The sequence below is a fragment of the Triturus cristatus genome, chromosome 3_1, assembly GCF_964204655.1.
Source record: "Triturus cristatus chromosome 3_1, aTriCri1.1, whole genome shotgun sequence".
Lineage (NCBI taxonomy): Eukaryota > Metazoa > Chordata > Amphibia > Caudata > Salamandridae > Triturus > Triturus cristatus.
In genome coordinates, this window is record NC_140583.1 from 122,357,652 (window position 1) to 122,373,337 (window position 15,686).

Below are 15,686 nucleotides of genomic sequence, written 5' to 3' on the forward strand. Positions count from 1 at the left end.
CAGGCGTGGTCTATCAGAGCTTCATCGCCCATCTCCGTTGACGATTGATTCGGGAGGGGATACATGAATATCTTATAGGGATAAATATGGACACTGAATAGGAGGGTGTACATTGCATATCTCGGAGTTCACTGAGACTATTATTAAGATGGGGGTGCAATAAGCCTTCGTCTCATGTTAGTAGTTTGCATTGAGTAAAGAATAAGAAGAAGAACCATTTGTGGGGTTTGAGTTAGTAATGCCACACACATCTAGAGGACTTTATTTTCAGACGTAGAGTCGTCGTTGTCACTGAAAAAAACACTGGGTTGTTACAGTCCATCAAATGGAGAAATACACTGAATACAACAGGAGAAGAAAAGGTACTACAGCGAGAATCAGATACCTCCCCTTCATCTAGAGCAGGAGCCTCCAACCTTTTCTGTAGTGAGAGCCATTTCTGATCAGTGAAACTCACCATGAGCTACTGGAGGAGAAGCAACTTGTGCATTGTTACCAGACACCCCACACCCAGCTTCATTGACTTTAAGCCTAATGTCCATAGAGCCAGATACTATGTCAAAATACTTTGACTAGGGGCATTATGACAGGGCTGTCATGTGTCAAGGAGAGTGTGGTCTTTGGGGATGTTTGAACATGTGGGAATATGAATAGGATATATGTGTATGGGTGACTGAGAATCTGTGTGATGAATGTACTTGTGGCACAGGATATAACTTTCACCATTTGTTGCACCGTTACATGTATATCTCAAACAAACCTCCCCTTCTTTTAAATGGGAAAAATGTAACGTATAGGAAAATGTTCTGCAAAACTTTTCGCAATATAGAAACATTATTTGCACTTTTAATTTCTTCCACTTGAAATGAAGGCTGCATATTTCAAATATAAATGTGAGACTGGGTCCACCAACCACTGACAGCAAGATGCCTGGCTATTCTAATAAAGACTGGCAACTTTGCACTAATTTTGGCCTTCAACCAACTCCATTACTCTTCTGAGAGTGCCTGTATGTAGCATCTTTAAGGCTCATAATAGGTATTGTGGTATCCCCAATTTACCTAGTACCTCACAGCGTTTTATACATTTAACACTGTCCAACTCCGACGTTGTGAACAAACACCCCATGCATTGAAATTCTGCTCAGTCAGACATAATTATAAGTCATGGAGTTTGATCAAAATGATTTCTCAATCATGCTAATTGTGGACTGGGAGATGGACTGGAATGATGAAACATCAAATCGCCAGTCATTTAAGTACCTAAGGATCATCTTGCCATCTCTTCTCCTGTGAGTTGATCAAGCTATTAGGATGGTATTTCTCAGGGGAAAAATGAGTCTTTCTTTTAAACAGAGCTGTTTTCTACCAACCTACGAGATTGGAAGTGTTTTAGTGGTCAAGATAACATTTGAGTGAAAGGGCAGATTAGGGCTCCAAACATGATTAGTTAAAGAATAGAAGTCAATTTCAGTAGCATTCCCAATTTTAGGTCTTGCAAAGATGTCACTATTGTAAGCATCATTTTGTTCTTAGAATATGAAGGATGCTGTATAATAGAAAAATCAGAAAATCTTGTCTGCCATTTCGCAAGGATGGCACTCAAGGGTGGCAGAGTGATAAAACTAAGCATGTTAGCCACTGGCTGAAATGTTAAATCAGAAGTCCCATAGGCAACTATTTGTCAATCCTCCATGTTAGAAACTTTAGATATTAACACTACAAAGTTAATCTGATCACACTCTTTGCTCTTCATGTTAATCAGATTCCTAGACATCTTTTGCGCCAACTGCATGGACTCATTGTCAATGTTATCTTTCTGAGTTTCTTTAGCTTACAGATCTGATTTTGCTATCCGACCATCTTTAACAAATCTTTAGGTTAAATTCCTGTTAGCTATAGTCTGTTTTCAGAATTTTTTGTCAAGGTAAGTTTTGTTACAACGTTCATAATAAATTCTTTTTTTTTATGCTATAGGAACTAGGCCTTTGTCAATTGAAGCATTAATAAGGAACACTTCGAGCATGAGGAGCAATTGGTCAGCCTACTCAAGAAGCAAAATAGATCAGTCTAAAAATTCCCGTCTAATCTTTCACCTTTTAATGGGGACATGTTTATGATCAAGACATGAGGCATTCTCTTTTTGATCCAATAACTTGACATTCTATTCAGACACATAACTTCCATCACTAGCATGCAAACACTCATATACAAATAGATGAATTCAATTCCAAGCAGAGAATGAAAATCTTCTAACGATTGTGAATGTTTTTTCTAGAATGCCCAAGAATTCACCTGCAAGCAAAAATTTCATCTACAATCTTCCGTGTTACTAATTGACAATTAACAATTTTCTGTTCCTGCCAGTGACCTCATTGTCTCAGAGCCCAGTGGTAGCAAGGTTAGTGCCATGAGTAGCTGCAGCCACCTGTGTTGACCATAAATTGATGCCATACGCAAGAGTACAGGAGATTCAAAGGCAGCTCATCTAAAAGGCAATAGTCTCATGAGTGTACAGGTAGCAGGGGAAGGAAGCCAACCTGTTGCAAACCATGGTAGCTGCAATGGTGACTACGACATGGTAGCTGCAATGGTGACTTCGCAAAGAAGTATATTATTGTAACGTCTTTGTGTAGCAAATCTGCTTTTTCTGCATGGTCACCCCAGATTTTTCACCTTTTTCTGGATCCTAATTTTGCTGGTATTTCAACTCTGTAGACTTTACCACTACTAAACAGTGCTCCTCACTTAAACATGGTTAAGTTGGCTTATCCCTGATTGACATATTTAAATTGCATATGGTGTAGAAAATGCACCCAGGGCCTTGAAATTAAATGTCATCTGTAGATAGCAGCACCTATTGTACCATCCACAAGGTTGGCCTTTAAAACATGGCTTCATGAGTAGCCTGACTCTACAAGCCTAGAAGCCTACTGTCTAACCTGTAAAAACAATCAGTTTTGGCATTAAATATTAATATGTCACCCCTATGCATCCATTGTCACCCACAAGGTAGAGTGCTTGAAATTTCAAAGTGAAGTATGTGCAAAATCAAAGTTGGCATGTTCCTTCAATGACAAACCCCTAAAGCTGCTTTCACATGCAGTGCTGTAGATGGATTGTAGAAAACGAAAACGTCAAAGTACATATTATAAACTGTCATCTGTAACTTTTGACAGGAAAAGACTAAAATGGTCATTCAGAGTCTATTTTTGATAATTAGTAAAAGTTCAATTAATTAGTGAAGTTGTTTTTTTCTCTTACATTTCTTTTTATTGATAATACAAAAAGGTATTCGGCAGCAATTACATCAGAGCAATCAAGATTATCAACAGTGTATCTAGTTCTCAGGTTTACAGTACTACCGTTGGTGTAGTTGGATTTTTAATGAATATTTAGGAAAAGTACATTTTACAAAGCTATCTTTCCACTTCCTGAAGTCCCTGGAGACTAATTTGCCTCAGCCAGCTAGCAGCTGCCCAGCCGGTGCTTTAACTTAATGAGATGTGTAAACTGAACAGCAAAACAATTGCTTAGGCCTGGTGACAGGATGAAAAAGCTATGAGCTCAGGAAGGAAAGTTGAGGTTGGCCCGGGAACTTAATTAACTTAAAAGGAACAGAGGTGAATCCTGCCCATCATAGTTTAAGAAACCTGAAAAAGTTAAAGCTTTTTCCCCCAGGCCCCACACTAGTAAGGTTATCTTCAAACCCTGTAAGAGGAAAACTACCCGTGTGTGGTCACAGAGAAGGGAAAGCTCATTTCTCTAACCAAACCACAGACTCACACACAAGCTCCCTCCAAGGGCAAAATCTCTGTGCCATCTTATATTTCTCTCAGAATAGTGCAATGTTGGATTGTTTGAAGTAAGGCAAACAGGATGTGCTGCAAAAGTGGGAAGTGTTGCTCCTTGGTACTTTTTGCCATTGTCAGGGCGTGTCAAGGAGTCATCTTGGCTTATTGACTACTGCAAACGATAAATATGGCACCTCAAATAACCCTCCTCTGAACTCTTTCTTGATCTGTTGAAGATCAGATGAGGAATATACCTGCTGTCTGTGACCTAAGAGGATCCCTGAAAGACTGGAGCTACTCTCTTTTATGTCCATGAAAAAGTAGTGAACTCCAAGGGATAGTTTGCTTATCTCCTTTATGAGGTCTGGGACACAGCATACTGCAAGAGACCTTTTGCTGGAAGTGACCACTTGACCTGTAGTGACTAGACCATAATATTGACCTCTGCTGGAGTTAGTCTTGACCCCTAAGTGAAGTCCATAAGGTCCTGGGACCCTTACTAGTGACCTTCAGGAGTTGTTCCAGAAACCCTGACAGGTTAAATCTTAGAGCATTTTTAGTCTTCCTAAGCCCTCTGGAGCTCTCAGGGGGGCCTTGCTGCAAAGATGTCTGGTTTCAATGCATCTTGCTAAGATACATCATCAGACCGGCATAAACCCTATTGATGTATCATATCCAGAAATTATGCATAGGTACTGGTCTAGCACTAGCATAGACTGTCATTAGCACTTTCATTTTTTGGCGTTATTTCAATTTGAATCTCTAAACATTGGAGTTTTTGTGGTTTTGGTGCCAGTCTTATATTAAAATGTACTCTATAATTTACTTTGCAAAATGTTCTTTATATGTAATTCAGTTTGGGATTTTTACTTTATTACTGTTTGGGTACTGCATAAATACTCTACACATTGCCCTAAGTTAACCCTGTCTGCTCTGTGCATAGTTACCAGGGGGCTGAGCTCAGGTTACTTTTGTAACGTTGAGGGTTCACACTGACATGTTAGTGCTATTTTTTCTGTAGATGGCTTACTGCCCACTCCAAGTAATAATCTATTTGTTGGATATTTAAACTGCTTTTTTCTTGTTTATGTTATCATTACAATTTTCCTCAGCATTGCACTGTGCAGTAGTATGGCGATGTAAAGCATGTCTTTTGCTTCATATGATTCTAAAGTATTCATTTATAGATCCCTCAATAGTCCCAGAGCTTTGTGACACAGAATAAGGAGAGACATAAAAGCACTGTGGAGCCAATTGACTGAGGTATTTTAGGCTATAAATACGAGTTTCCAGCAGAAAATACCTTATATATACCTGCCAGCAGTTACAAAATGGATCCCAGCTGGTTGTGTGAAGGAAAAACGCATGCCTCAACAACGCATGCCTTAACGGCGTGGTCTAAACCGCAACCTTGTCTTTACCAAACATGCCTTTATGACGCAATTTTGTGGTAAAGACATGTTTGGTAAATGGGCATGTGTGGTAAAGATCACACTCCTACCCATCTGCCCTAAACCCTAAAAACACCCTAAGCCTAAAATCCATACCTCCCGCCAACCCCAGCTTAACTGCCCCCTCGACCTAAAAACTGCCCCATCCTGTCCCCTAGCATGTGCCCTACAACACAGCCCCCTTAAAACCACTCCGACCCAACCCCCTCCCTGAGCCTAAAGCAAGCCCCCACCTCCTAAAACCTAACCTTACTTACCCCTGCCCCAGCCCAACTGCCCCATCCTCCTTAACTGCCCCTTTCATGTCCCCTGCCATGAGCCCTAAAACTCCTGACCCCCCAGCCCCGTAAACTACCCTGACCCCCTCCCAGCCCTGAAAACAACCCCTAAAACTACTCCTTACCCCCTTAAAACCTGACTTACCTCTCTGCCTCGTCCCGATCATTCCTCTTCCTGCTCTATCGCCCAGCAGCAGCAGCAACTAGACCGCGCATATGCCTTAACCACGCATATGTGTGGTTAAGGCATATTCGTGGTTTAGTCGTGTGTGGTACCGCTTGCGTGGTCCTACCCCGCGTATTTCACGCTGCGTGGTTCAGGCCGTTTCCCATCCCAGCTGGATGTAAATTCAGTTAATGCTGCGGATTTCTTCACTATTAGTTTGGAGAAATTCACAGAAATATATCTCATCCAAGGAATGCAAAGTGAGCTTTTCAAGGAGTGGTATGCGTTGGAAGTCTGAGAACACCCATAAACTGACACTATTATTGGGCATTCTTCCCTCCCGCCCTATTCAAAGATGGCCTTCAAGGATGGGAAGGGGATCACCTCTGATTGGCTAAGTGAGAAGAGCATTATTCTTGGTCTCTTCCACGGAGTAGATTTTCATGGAATCTCACATATTACCGTACCAAATAAGGGATTGGGAATTGGTAACCCCTCCCCCGGCAAACCATCTGGGGAAAAGATCTGCTGTGCAATGATCCTTGTTAGGCCCTCTCAGGAGAAGTAGAATCTTTCTTATCCAATCATAATGCTTGTATACTCTTGACATATAACTGAACTCCTGATGGTTGCCTTGCTGGAAAGCTAGCATTAAGTACAGTAGGCCTGGATTAGATATGATGACAAACCAATGATAATAGCTACAGACTTGGTTGATTCATTGAGAAACGTCATATCTGATACTACAGGTCTGATCTGTTTGTTATGAAAAGTTTTGACGAAGGCAGTAAGCCTGGCTTAGTTATTGTGAAAGCAAAAGACACACAATTGATGGACGGAATACAGAACAATTCAAAACAATCCCCCCCAGTCAAGAGATCTTGGTTTAATCCATCATTCTTTTGCTCACCATGCCGACCCTGTTTAGACCTGGCCATATGAGTTAGTTATTGTGAAATCTATTTGTTAAAGCCAATTGGTCTTTAGTGGGGGATTGTTTTCAAAATGTGTTGCAGGCCGTAGACTGGTACTTTGATACATCTCACAGATTACCATAGTAAGTAAGGGTTTTGGTGTTGGCCTGACTTTCTGTAAAAATCAATTGTTTAATAGGCAGTATGCTTTCAGGGTGAATTACTGTTACACTGTGCTAAATGTATAGGCAGGTATGCTGTTAAGTAGAATCTAGCAGAAAATGCATATTATATCCTCTGAGGCGGGCTTTTTTATTTTGTTTAGACGTATGTATTTTTATACATATTTGTAATTTTATTATAGCTAATGGTTGCATTGAGGGAACACTTCTTCACAGTACAGTAGGTCTGAATTGGTATGGTGACCAGCCAATTAAAAAAAACACGGACCAGAGGCTTGTTGAGAAAATTTATTTACATGCCACAGGGCTGGTTGGGTTATTATAAAAAGATGTGACAAAAGCAGAGGGCTTGATTTATTATAAAACACATACACTGAAGCTAGTAGACCTTTAAGGGTGGATCATTATTGCACCATTGTAAGGTTATTGACATGTATTTTGGTACATGAAATCACAGGTTCCCTGTGTAGGGAAGTAGTCTGGTGCTGGTTATCCACCTTGACACGCCTTAATGACAGAATATTCATCCTGCAGTCAGTCTGGATAGGATCTCTTCTGAGGCCCGACAGGTTCAGTTGTCTATTTTGCTCTTACAATTAAAATTAAAACAAAAAGTGCATAGATACATACTCTTGCGTGTCTGATAACTTACTGACTGCTCATCCCATCATTGACCGAAGAGGTATTTAATCCAAACCTAAAGGCATTGAAGCTGCACGTCTTTAACACAAGTGTGGGCTCGTGGGCTTCTGTGGGGAGTTAGGCCTGTCTCTGTTTGGGATCCAGATATAAGTGCTCGCATCAGTGTCCTTCCTTTTGTGACTGGCTGTACTGGGAACGGAACACTCTAGCTGGACAAACTGTGAATTTAACATCAATAAAACAAAAATAATTCTTACTGCATCCTTTTCAGGCTGTCACGCAAAGTTCACTGGAGCAATGACATCATTAAGGTCACATGTACAAACATGCCTGACTTTGGTATCTGTGCATCCTTTAGAACTAGCAGCCTTATACTCTGGACTCTTTTTACTCTGCCTCCTGAGTCAAGTGGTGGTTTTGCACAAGTGCTTCATGGTAAAAGCTTTTATCTGTTTTGCTAATTAACACATAAATAAAAGGCATTGTCATTTACAATGACAATAGCTCAAACTCTTACAAATACGAGGCCTATTCAAAGAAGCGGCAGGTCGGAAAGAGAAAGCACACATGGCGCGCTGAATGTTGCGGGAAAGCATGCGTGCCTGCAGTAGGAGAAACTCATTAAAGAAAATAGTGCTTACGGACTAAAAAAGACATAGCATGTAACAAATCAAGTAAAAGGGCCAGTCCTCATGGGAGGTTACCAATGAGTACAAGGAGGGACTAACAAGCCTATTAACGAATCAGTAGTCAGCATTTATGAAGGACAATGACACAAGCCAGTGACAAATATGGGCGGAGAGTGGACAGGGCTCCTATTACATAATCCAATACAGCATGTCGCGGAGAACCGAATGCGCTGCCCAATCTCGAACTAAAAAGTAAGCAAACAGTAAAAGCAAAAAAAAGTCAAAGTAACATTCTAATTTCTAGCATATCACTGCGTCTTTCACAAATAAAATCACATTTTAAAAAGTTTGTACCTTCCCATTAAAATTTCTTTTCATGTATACTTTTTTGTTTGTGAAAATTCCTACACTTACTTGCTCAATGTATACTTGTTTAGGTGTATTTATTTGCGCTTTGCTTTGAGGTTCAAATTGAATAAATTGATTAGAACTAGGTACCTGGCTTGTAGTAGTGATTTACAGGGAGAGGTCACAGAATTTCAAAGCTTAAAAATCTCTGGCCTGGGGGTATATCTTTATATAGAACCTAATTTTCCCTTTAACCCCTTCCCCGCTCATGACGGAACCACTCTGTCATGAGCCACGGGTGCGCTGTGCTCATGACAGTGTGGTTCCGTCATGCTACGGCCGTTGGCGGCCGCTCCGCCCACGCGGCGCTAATTCCCCGCCTGTGCGGGCGATTAGCGCAGTGGGTGGAGACGTGACGGAACCACTCAGTCATGAGCACAGCTCACTCATGACGGAGTGGTTCCGTCACGAGCACAGCGCCACCACAACTGCCCCCAAACCCCCCCAGCGCCGCGGCGGAATTCCTGCCGCGGCGAAGGGGTTAATGAATGAAGGGAGCCTAGCGAGGTTAATTGTCAATAAAAATCACTCTTTGACCTTGTTTATGGTTTTGTGCTGAGTACAGATTCCTGAGCAAACAAGGGTGTACATATGGATTGAGATTCCTGGCTGTGTGATAAACACCCATGTTTTTCCTGGACAGAATTTGGCAGGTCAAATTTATTGAAATGTAATCTTTTGTCTACAGATTTCTCTTCCTTTATTTGTACACATTCCTTTTGCATTTCTGCAATTCTCTTTTCTTAACCTTTTCTCCCATTCCTCCAGTGGTCTAATTCTCTTTCATCTATTCCTATCTTGCTTTTTTCTAACTCAGACTTCCTCCCTTTTCACATGTTCTATTCTTGTATTTCTTTAGCTTCTGCAAGCTTTCTCTTCCTTCCTTTTTCAATCTCTCTCTACCTTCTTTTACCCTTCTTACATTTCTCTGACCTTGGGAACATTCCTTTTTTTACTCAACTGCCCCTTCTTTTCTTTTCCTTTCTTTCACCCGCCTTTTTGTCTCTTTTTCCATTTCTCTAACTCCCTACTTTTTACCCCTTCTCCCTCTTATTGTAGTATTTCTTGTCTGCCCTCGATTCTCTTACAATTTAAATTTTACCTCCTTTTGTATTCTTCTAAATCACTCAACCATCTATTTTTCATTCTTCACCTACAATTTCTTCAATTCCCTTTTGTTTGTTTCTCCCTTAGTTCTCTTCTTTCATCCCTATAACCTTATCATTCCTTTTATTAGTTTTCTGTTCCCTTGCAGTCATTGCTCCTCCCTTTTCCTTTGTTCATTGTCTTGCTTTTCTCCATCAGTCGCTCTTTGTTTCTCTAAGTATACCTTCTTTGTCCTTTCTTTAACTTCTCCTCTGTCCTTTATATTTCATCCTTCCTTTACCTACCTTCTTCTTCCATCCTTATTTTTTTTCTACTATTCCCCTAACTTCCTAATATAAAGTGTTCTCTTTTGCTCTATTGCCATGCTTTTTTCTTTTACTGTTTTCCTACATTTCTCTTCTTTCTCTTCCAGCAAAAGCTTTAGAAAAATACATCAGCGTGCAGCTGTACTGGTACCCGGAGTCTCATATGTTACTCCACTCTTTGCAGTCCGGTTCTCCACTCTCTCCAGCAGTAACTTAGGAGCTCAGATGGACACGTTAGTGAGGTGGCTCTAATGCAATTATTTTGCTCTGCCTAAGTGCCGCTTTGACACATAATATCACAATTTACTCTTGCAAAAACCTTTGGACTGCAGTATCTGTAATAAAGACCTGAAGGGTTTGCTTCTTTCTTGAAGTACCACTCCTTTCAAAGTCTCCCTTAAGCTTTACCCTTCTACCACTTGTTCAATGCCTTTCAGTGTTACCCAAGGAACCTGCTTAAGCCCCACACTTTTGAACATTTAGGCCCACCCCTTTTCTGCCATTGGTGAATTGTTCGGTCTTACCCTGCTGTTCTACGCAGATGATACTCAGTTGGTGATTTCAGTCAATCCTGCCTTTGGTAGCAACGTTGAGCAATTCAGAATCCATCTATTGAGCGTGCCTGATTGGATGGGTCTCAACTGAATTAAATTTAGTGGTGGAAAGACTAAAGTGAGGGTGTTAGGGAATTAGGGGGCATATCATCAAGAGGTGAAGATATAATTATCGCCGCTTTAGCGTCCGTTTTCTGGCGAAAAGCGGCGATAATTATATTACATTATTTGCAAGGACACGCTATTGCGTGTTTCCTTGATTCAGCTCCCGTTTTGTTCACGCCTCGCTTTGCATCTCTAATGAGATGCAAAGGAGGCGTGCCTAACAAAACTATGCCTTAACGCAGGAATTTAACGTCTGTTAAATTCCTGACTAATACATAGCTAACATGGGAGGTGGATTATGGTGATACAACCACAGGGTCGTATCACCAAGGCCATCTCCGTTTTGGGTGCAACATCGCTGGTTTTCCAGCTATGTTGGCCCATTTCCCTGGAATACTATCGCCCTGGAGTTACGCGTTGTTAATAACGCGTTACCAGGGCGATAAATTCCTGCGCTAGATGGCGATAAATAAACAAGCGCTAAGCGTGCTTTGCGTTAATTTATCGCCGTCCTTAAGAGGCAAAGACCTATTCAGCATGTCCATCATTTATGCCTAAAAGGTTCCCCAACACGAATAATCCCAAAAAATAAAAGGGTATAATTATTGAAAATGAGAAACATATATGCATGGTGCTTGAATACATTTCTACTTTCTGTGATGGCCTACACTGTTTGAATACTGACCTGTCTGAGATTGTGTATTTATAGTATTCTATTATTGACTTTCTGTTTTTTTTATTTCTAGCTGCCACTTTTATGGAGCACTGGAAGCGAAGGCAGATGCGGCTCAATTATAGATGGGATCTGACGGGGTTTGAAGAGGTCGAGGTTAGTTTGTGAAGACAAATATTTCTTATCTTACAAGTTACTTCTCCCAGCAGTTTCCCAATTGCAGATGGCTCCCGTAGCGGAGTCATTAATGTTCTTAATACCATCTCAAGGGTTTTTTACTTTCAGGGTTCCAGGTTGTGCTCACGTTTGTTTTGTTCTCTTTTGACCATTTTGAAATTTCAGTCCAAAACTTTCTTTAGTAAATAATGTCTACATGATTCTCCACCATATTGTTTTAAGTGGAGGAGGTTTTCCCTGCTCACCATAGATGAAAGAACCAGCATGTTGATCATTTATCTATTGATGCTTGATTTTATAGGCATTAGAAATAGTCACTCAAATAGTCCTAGTTTCCATTTAAAGAGCAATATTTCATTAGAGGAGGTACCCTTATTTCAAGTGGACATGTTGTTGGAGTATGCATTGTAGATCTCAGTGCTCGGTGAGTGGAGGGCTAGGGAGTAGGTTTACCTTCCAATAGTGGTCACCCTCGGAGATGATGTTGAACTGTGACATTGTCTACCCAACTCCAAGGTTTTAGAAGAGTGAGTGGAAGATCTGGTTCTGATGAGTAAAATAGCCCATTGTCTGAACACATTGGCTTTATTATCATGGAATCCTTGGCAGTGTTATTTAGCAAGCTATCTGTGTAGCTAACATTCCAGCTTCACAAAGAATGTGCATCGTGTGAACAAGGGTTTAAAGTCCTGGCAGTTGAGGGCAATACATTCAAGAAGAGTGTGTCTCCACTTGGAAGACGATGTATGGCAAAACAAGTTTGAGGGTAAAGAAATGGATATCCCGATTGTGACTTTGAGTATCCTACTGGAAGAGGAAGTCACTCTAGATACCAGTAAAAATACTCGACAGGTGTCAATTTTAGGAATTGTCTACAAGACGAGTTTTTTTGTCTTAGCAGTCAGACGCTATAGGTTTTTCTAAGAAAGCGCACAAAGACAACAACAGACATACAGATCACATCCTAGGTCCAGGGGTTAACAACTGGTTTACTTGAATAAAGTAGCTTCTTTGAAATTCTACCTGAAGAATGAAATAATATTGTAAGTATCAAGAACAAGCATTTGCAATGCAATAGGTCTCGCATTTATACGATTTTGAGCTATTGGCATTGTAAATGACAATGCTTTTTATTTAAGTTTGGTTTTTTAAAACATAAATAAAAGGCACTGTCATTTACAATGCCAATAGCTCAAACTCGTATAAATGCGAAACCTATTGCATTGCAAATGCTTGTTGTAGTTCTAGGTTTCTGTTGTAACCTCTAGGGGTGTGAGAAGTTGTGTTGAAGGGGTAAGCGGTTGAGGTAGGTGAAACCTGTCAGTGCTAAAGTCTTTTGTTAAACATTTTGGACCTGCCAATCGTGAGGATGTGACTTAATGGCTAGAACGGGCGACTTTGAAGTTGGCGAACTGGGTTTGAGATTGGTGTCGGCGCAAACATCCTGTGATTCTGGGTAAATCAATTAATCTCCCCGTACCAAAAAAAGAATGTGTCCTACAACTGATGCTCATGTAAAGCGCCCTGATACCTTCGGGTCGAGTTCACGCTATATAAGAAAACTGCAAAAAAATAAACTCTCAAACATTTTTTCCGTGAGAAGTTGTCTTCCTTCAGAACTTGGCGTTGTTTACTCCGGGGTAGACTTTCTACAAAAGTGTTTATTTCGCGTAATGGAGACTCCAACGGCATTATATGCTTCGTAGCCCAATTTTGTATTCAGGGAAAGGGTGGGTTCCGTGCCCTACCATGTATTCCTGTGGAGCACTTTTTTTCCAGTCAGAGGCACTTACAGAAGGTACATGCTCTGGCGTGAGAGGCAGCTGCCATCTCTAGTGAATATGGCACTTTATTTTAAAGCAAGCGCCTCATGCCTCGCCTCAGCTGTGGAAAGCGCTACATAAATAGGAACGCATTAGTGAAGGCTTGGAGCGAGGTGAGATCATGTGCTGCGAATGAACGCGCACGCTTGGTATTGTCCGTTTGATGTCACCGCACCCCATACAGGCCCTTCTTGACAAGTGAGAGTTCTTTGTCCTGAGGGGTGGGGTCTGGGAGGCCTTGAGGCTTCCCTCAGGAATCTCTGGGGGAGGGAAGCTTTCCCTGCTGCTGCTGCACACGCTGTCCCTCCCTTTTGTCCTCGAGCCTTGAAAGGAGATAGGAGTCTTGACTCAGCACCCGGGAAGGAGGCGTGAGGAGCATCTGGGGCCACCCTTGCCAACACATGCTTTATTTGTAGCGCACATGCAGACAGTACAGCTTAATAAACACAAAACCAACGAGACCTATTGGCAATGACAATGTTTGTTTTAGCTGTAAATGGCAAAGCAAATGTGCTGCTGCAGCATTACAAATGCATTTAAAAATCGGCGCGTTCCGTTAGTCACCGGTGTAAATTTAGCACCAGAGTGCACATGATGCCTTAATAAAATAGGTTTGAGTTTGCGCTATATAACATTTGTGAGTTTCTGGCATTCATGGAGGGAGGAAGGGAGGCGGCCATGCGGCCGCGAATGTGAAAGTGATAGCGATCACGATCAAACATCAAGTGCGGCCGCGAAAGTGAAAGAAAACGAGTGAAAGAAAACGAGTGCTTTCAGGCTGCCAAATGGTGCGCGCGCCCGGAGCACATGCACTGTAGTTGGCGGCCTGAAATGCACTCGTTTCCACTTCCAAAACTCGCTTACTATAAGTCTCGCCAGAGCAGCGCTAAAGCGCTGTCTCAGGCGAGACCTAAAAATGTGTTGGTAAACATTTTGGACTCTGTATAAACAAGCCACCGCACTACATACTTGATGCATTGCTGTTTGACAGATTGGAAGGTTTCAGTATTTCTTTCGGACAGATGTTAAGGTTTTGACGTGGCCGCACAAAACTGCTAGGAATCAGCCCGCCACCGTTACTTTCAGCAGGCTATATCTAAAAAAGACCAGAAAATCTATTTACGTTTTGACAGACAAATGGGTTTATTCAAATGAAAGCTTCTTTCCAAAGATTACTGTTTTCGATGGGAGAAATTGTTTTTTGGGTGTATATCTTGGCTGATTGTTAAATGAATGCTCACTGTAATTGATATTGCAGGCGCTTTATTAGAGCTAAGCCATTCGAATGGCATAGCATGTCTGGAAATTGTAGCTGCATCACCAGAAGCACGCATATTAATTTGGTAAAGTTTGCATATTAGAATTATATATATTTCTAGTTTCTGTATGGATGACTTGCCACTTTCTGTCAGTATCTATACAATTTTTCAATATCGTTCTTTGGGGCACGTATGAAAGTGTATAAAATAGATTTCAGCTTTTCAATTGGCTAGTATTTGTTTTTGTGTGGATTGAGTTGAATGTGCTTTTAAACGTGTTTTCATTAAACAGTAAATAATTCTGTATCTTTGTTTTTTCTGATTTCCTGAAGGGGACAGTCAAGGTTTGGATTTTCCCTTTTTTGTCACTGCTTCAGCTTATCACAATCACCACTTCAGAGAGGATTCCAATTGATTGGCTGCCTAATGACATTTTTGAATCCCGTCTAGCTTTCACCTAGAAAATGATTGCAACCCTTTTTCTAGACAGGCTGCTTTTTTGTTTTTAAATTCCTGGCTGATTCACTGTTTATTGCATCACCTCTATATTTTTCTGAATCAGCTTTGCAGAAGTTACTGCTTTGAAAATATTGCATGTGTCGCCTCTTGCCCATTGTATGGCTGCCTGGGCTCGGCGAGAATGTCACCTGCTCCAAATAAAATAGCCACTTAATTCTATCTCATTCATGAATAATTCCTTGCAGGTGCTTCAGAACATCTTGCATACAATAACGTTGTTGACTGACGGTACTAGCCTCACAACAACATGAATTATGCTTTATGAAATCAATGCCACTGCTTAATGTCCAGAGTGTTGCTCTCTATACATTGCGCCTTCTCTCTGCAGGATCATCCAAGGGCCGAATATGAGGCGAGGGTTTTGCAGAAGTCTCTCAGGAAGGAGCGAAAAACGAAAGAGGTAAGGTCAGAGTCCTGCTGTGTGTTATCTTTTTTTCTTGTTACAAGGATGGCAAGGCAAAGGAAGAAGAATGTGACTGTAACTAAGGGCATCTGTTTTGAGATTTATAAATAGAACCATATAGTTCATTGCCCTACTTCTTCAGGTGAGGATGCAGATCATAGAGACAATTCTAGTAAAAGAGACTTAGCTAGAATAGATGCCATATGGTACCAAGAGTTGTTTTACAAATAGGTTCTTATTTATTTATAAACTTTTTCAACCATTAAGAAGTTTTGTATAATGTCACAAAAAAATTTCT

At 41.1% G+C, this 15,686-nt stretch overlaps 1 protein-coding gene across 4 annotated transcripts in view; it reads left to right on the forward strand.

The window, feature by feature from the left end:
* ANO1 (anoctamin 1) overlaps positions 1 to 15,686 on the forward strand; it is an 852,930-nt gene that overhangs the window by 651,158 nt on the left and 186,086 nt on the right. For all 4 annotated transcript variants that reach the window (XM_085643533.1, XM_085643534.1, XM_085643535.1 and 1 more), the window contains 2 exons: positions 11,281 to 11,363; positions 15,314 to 15,385. In XM_085643533.1, the coding sequence (XP_085499659.1) occupies positions 11,281 to 11,363; positions 15,314 to 15,385 (155 nt within the window). The remainder of the gene's footprint in view (positions 1 to 11,280; positions 11,364 to 15,313; positions 15,386 to 15,686) is intronic.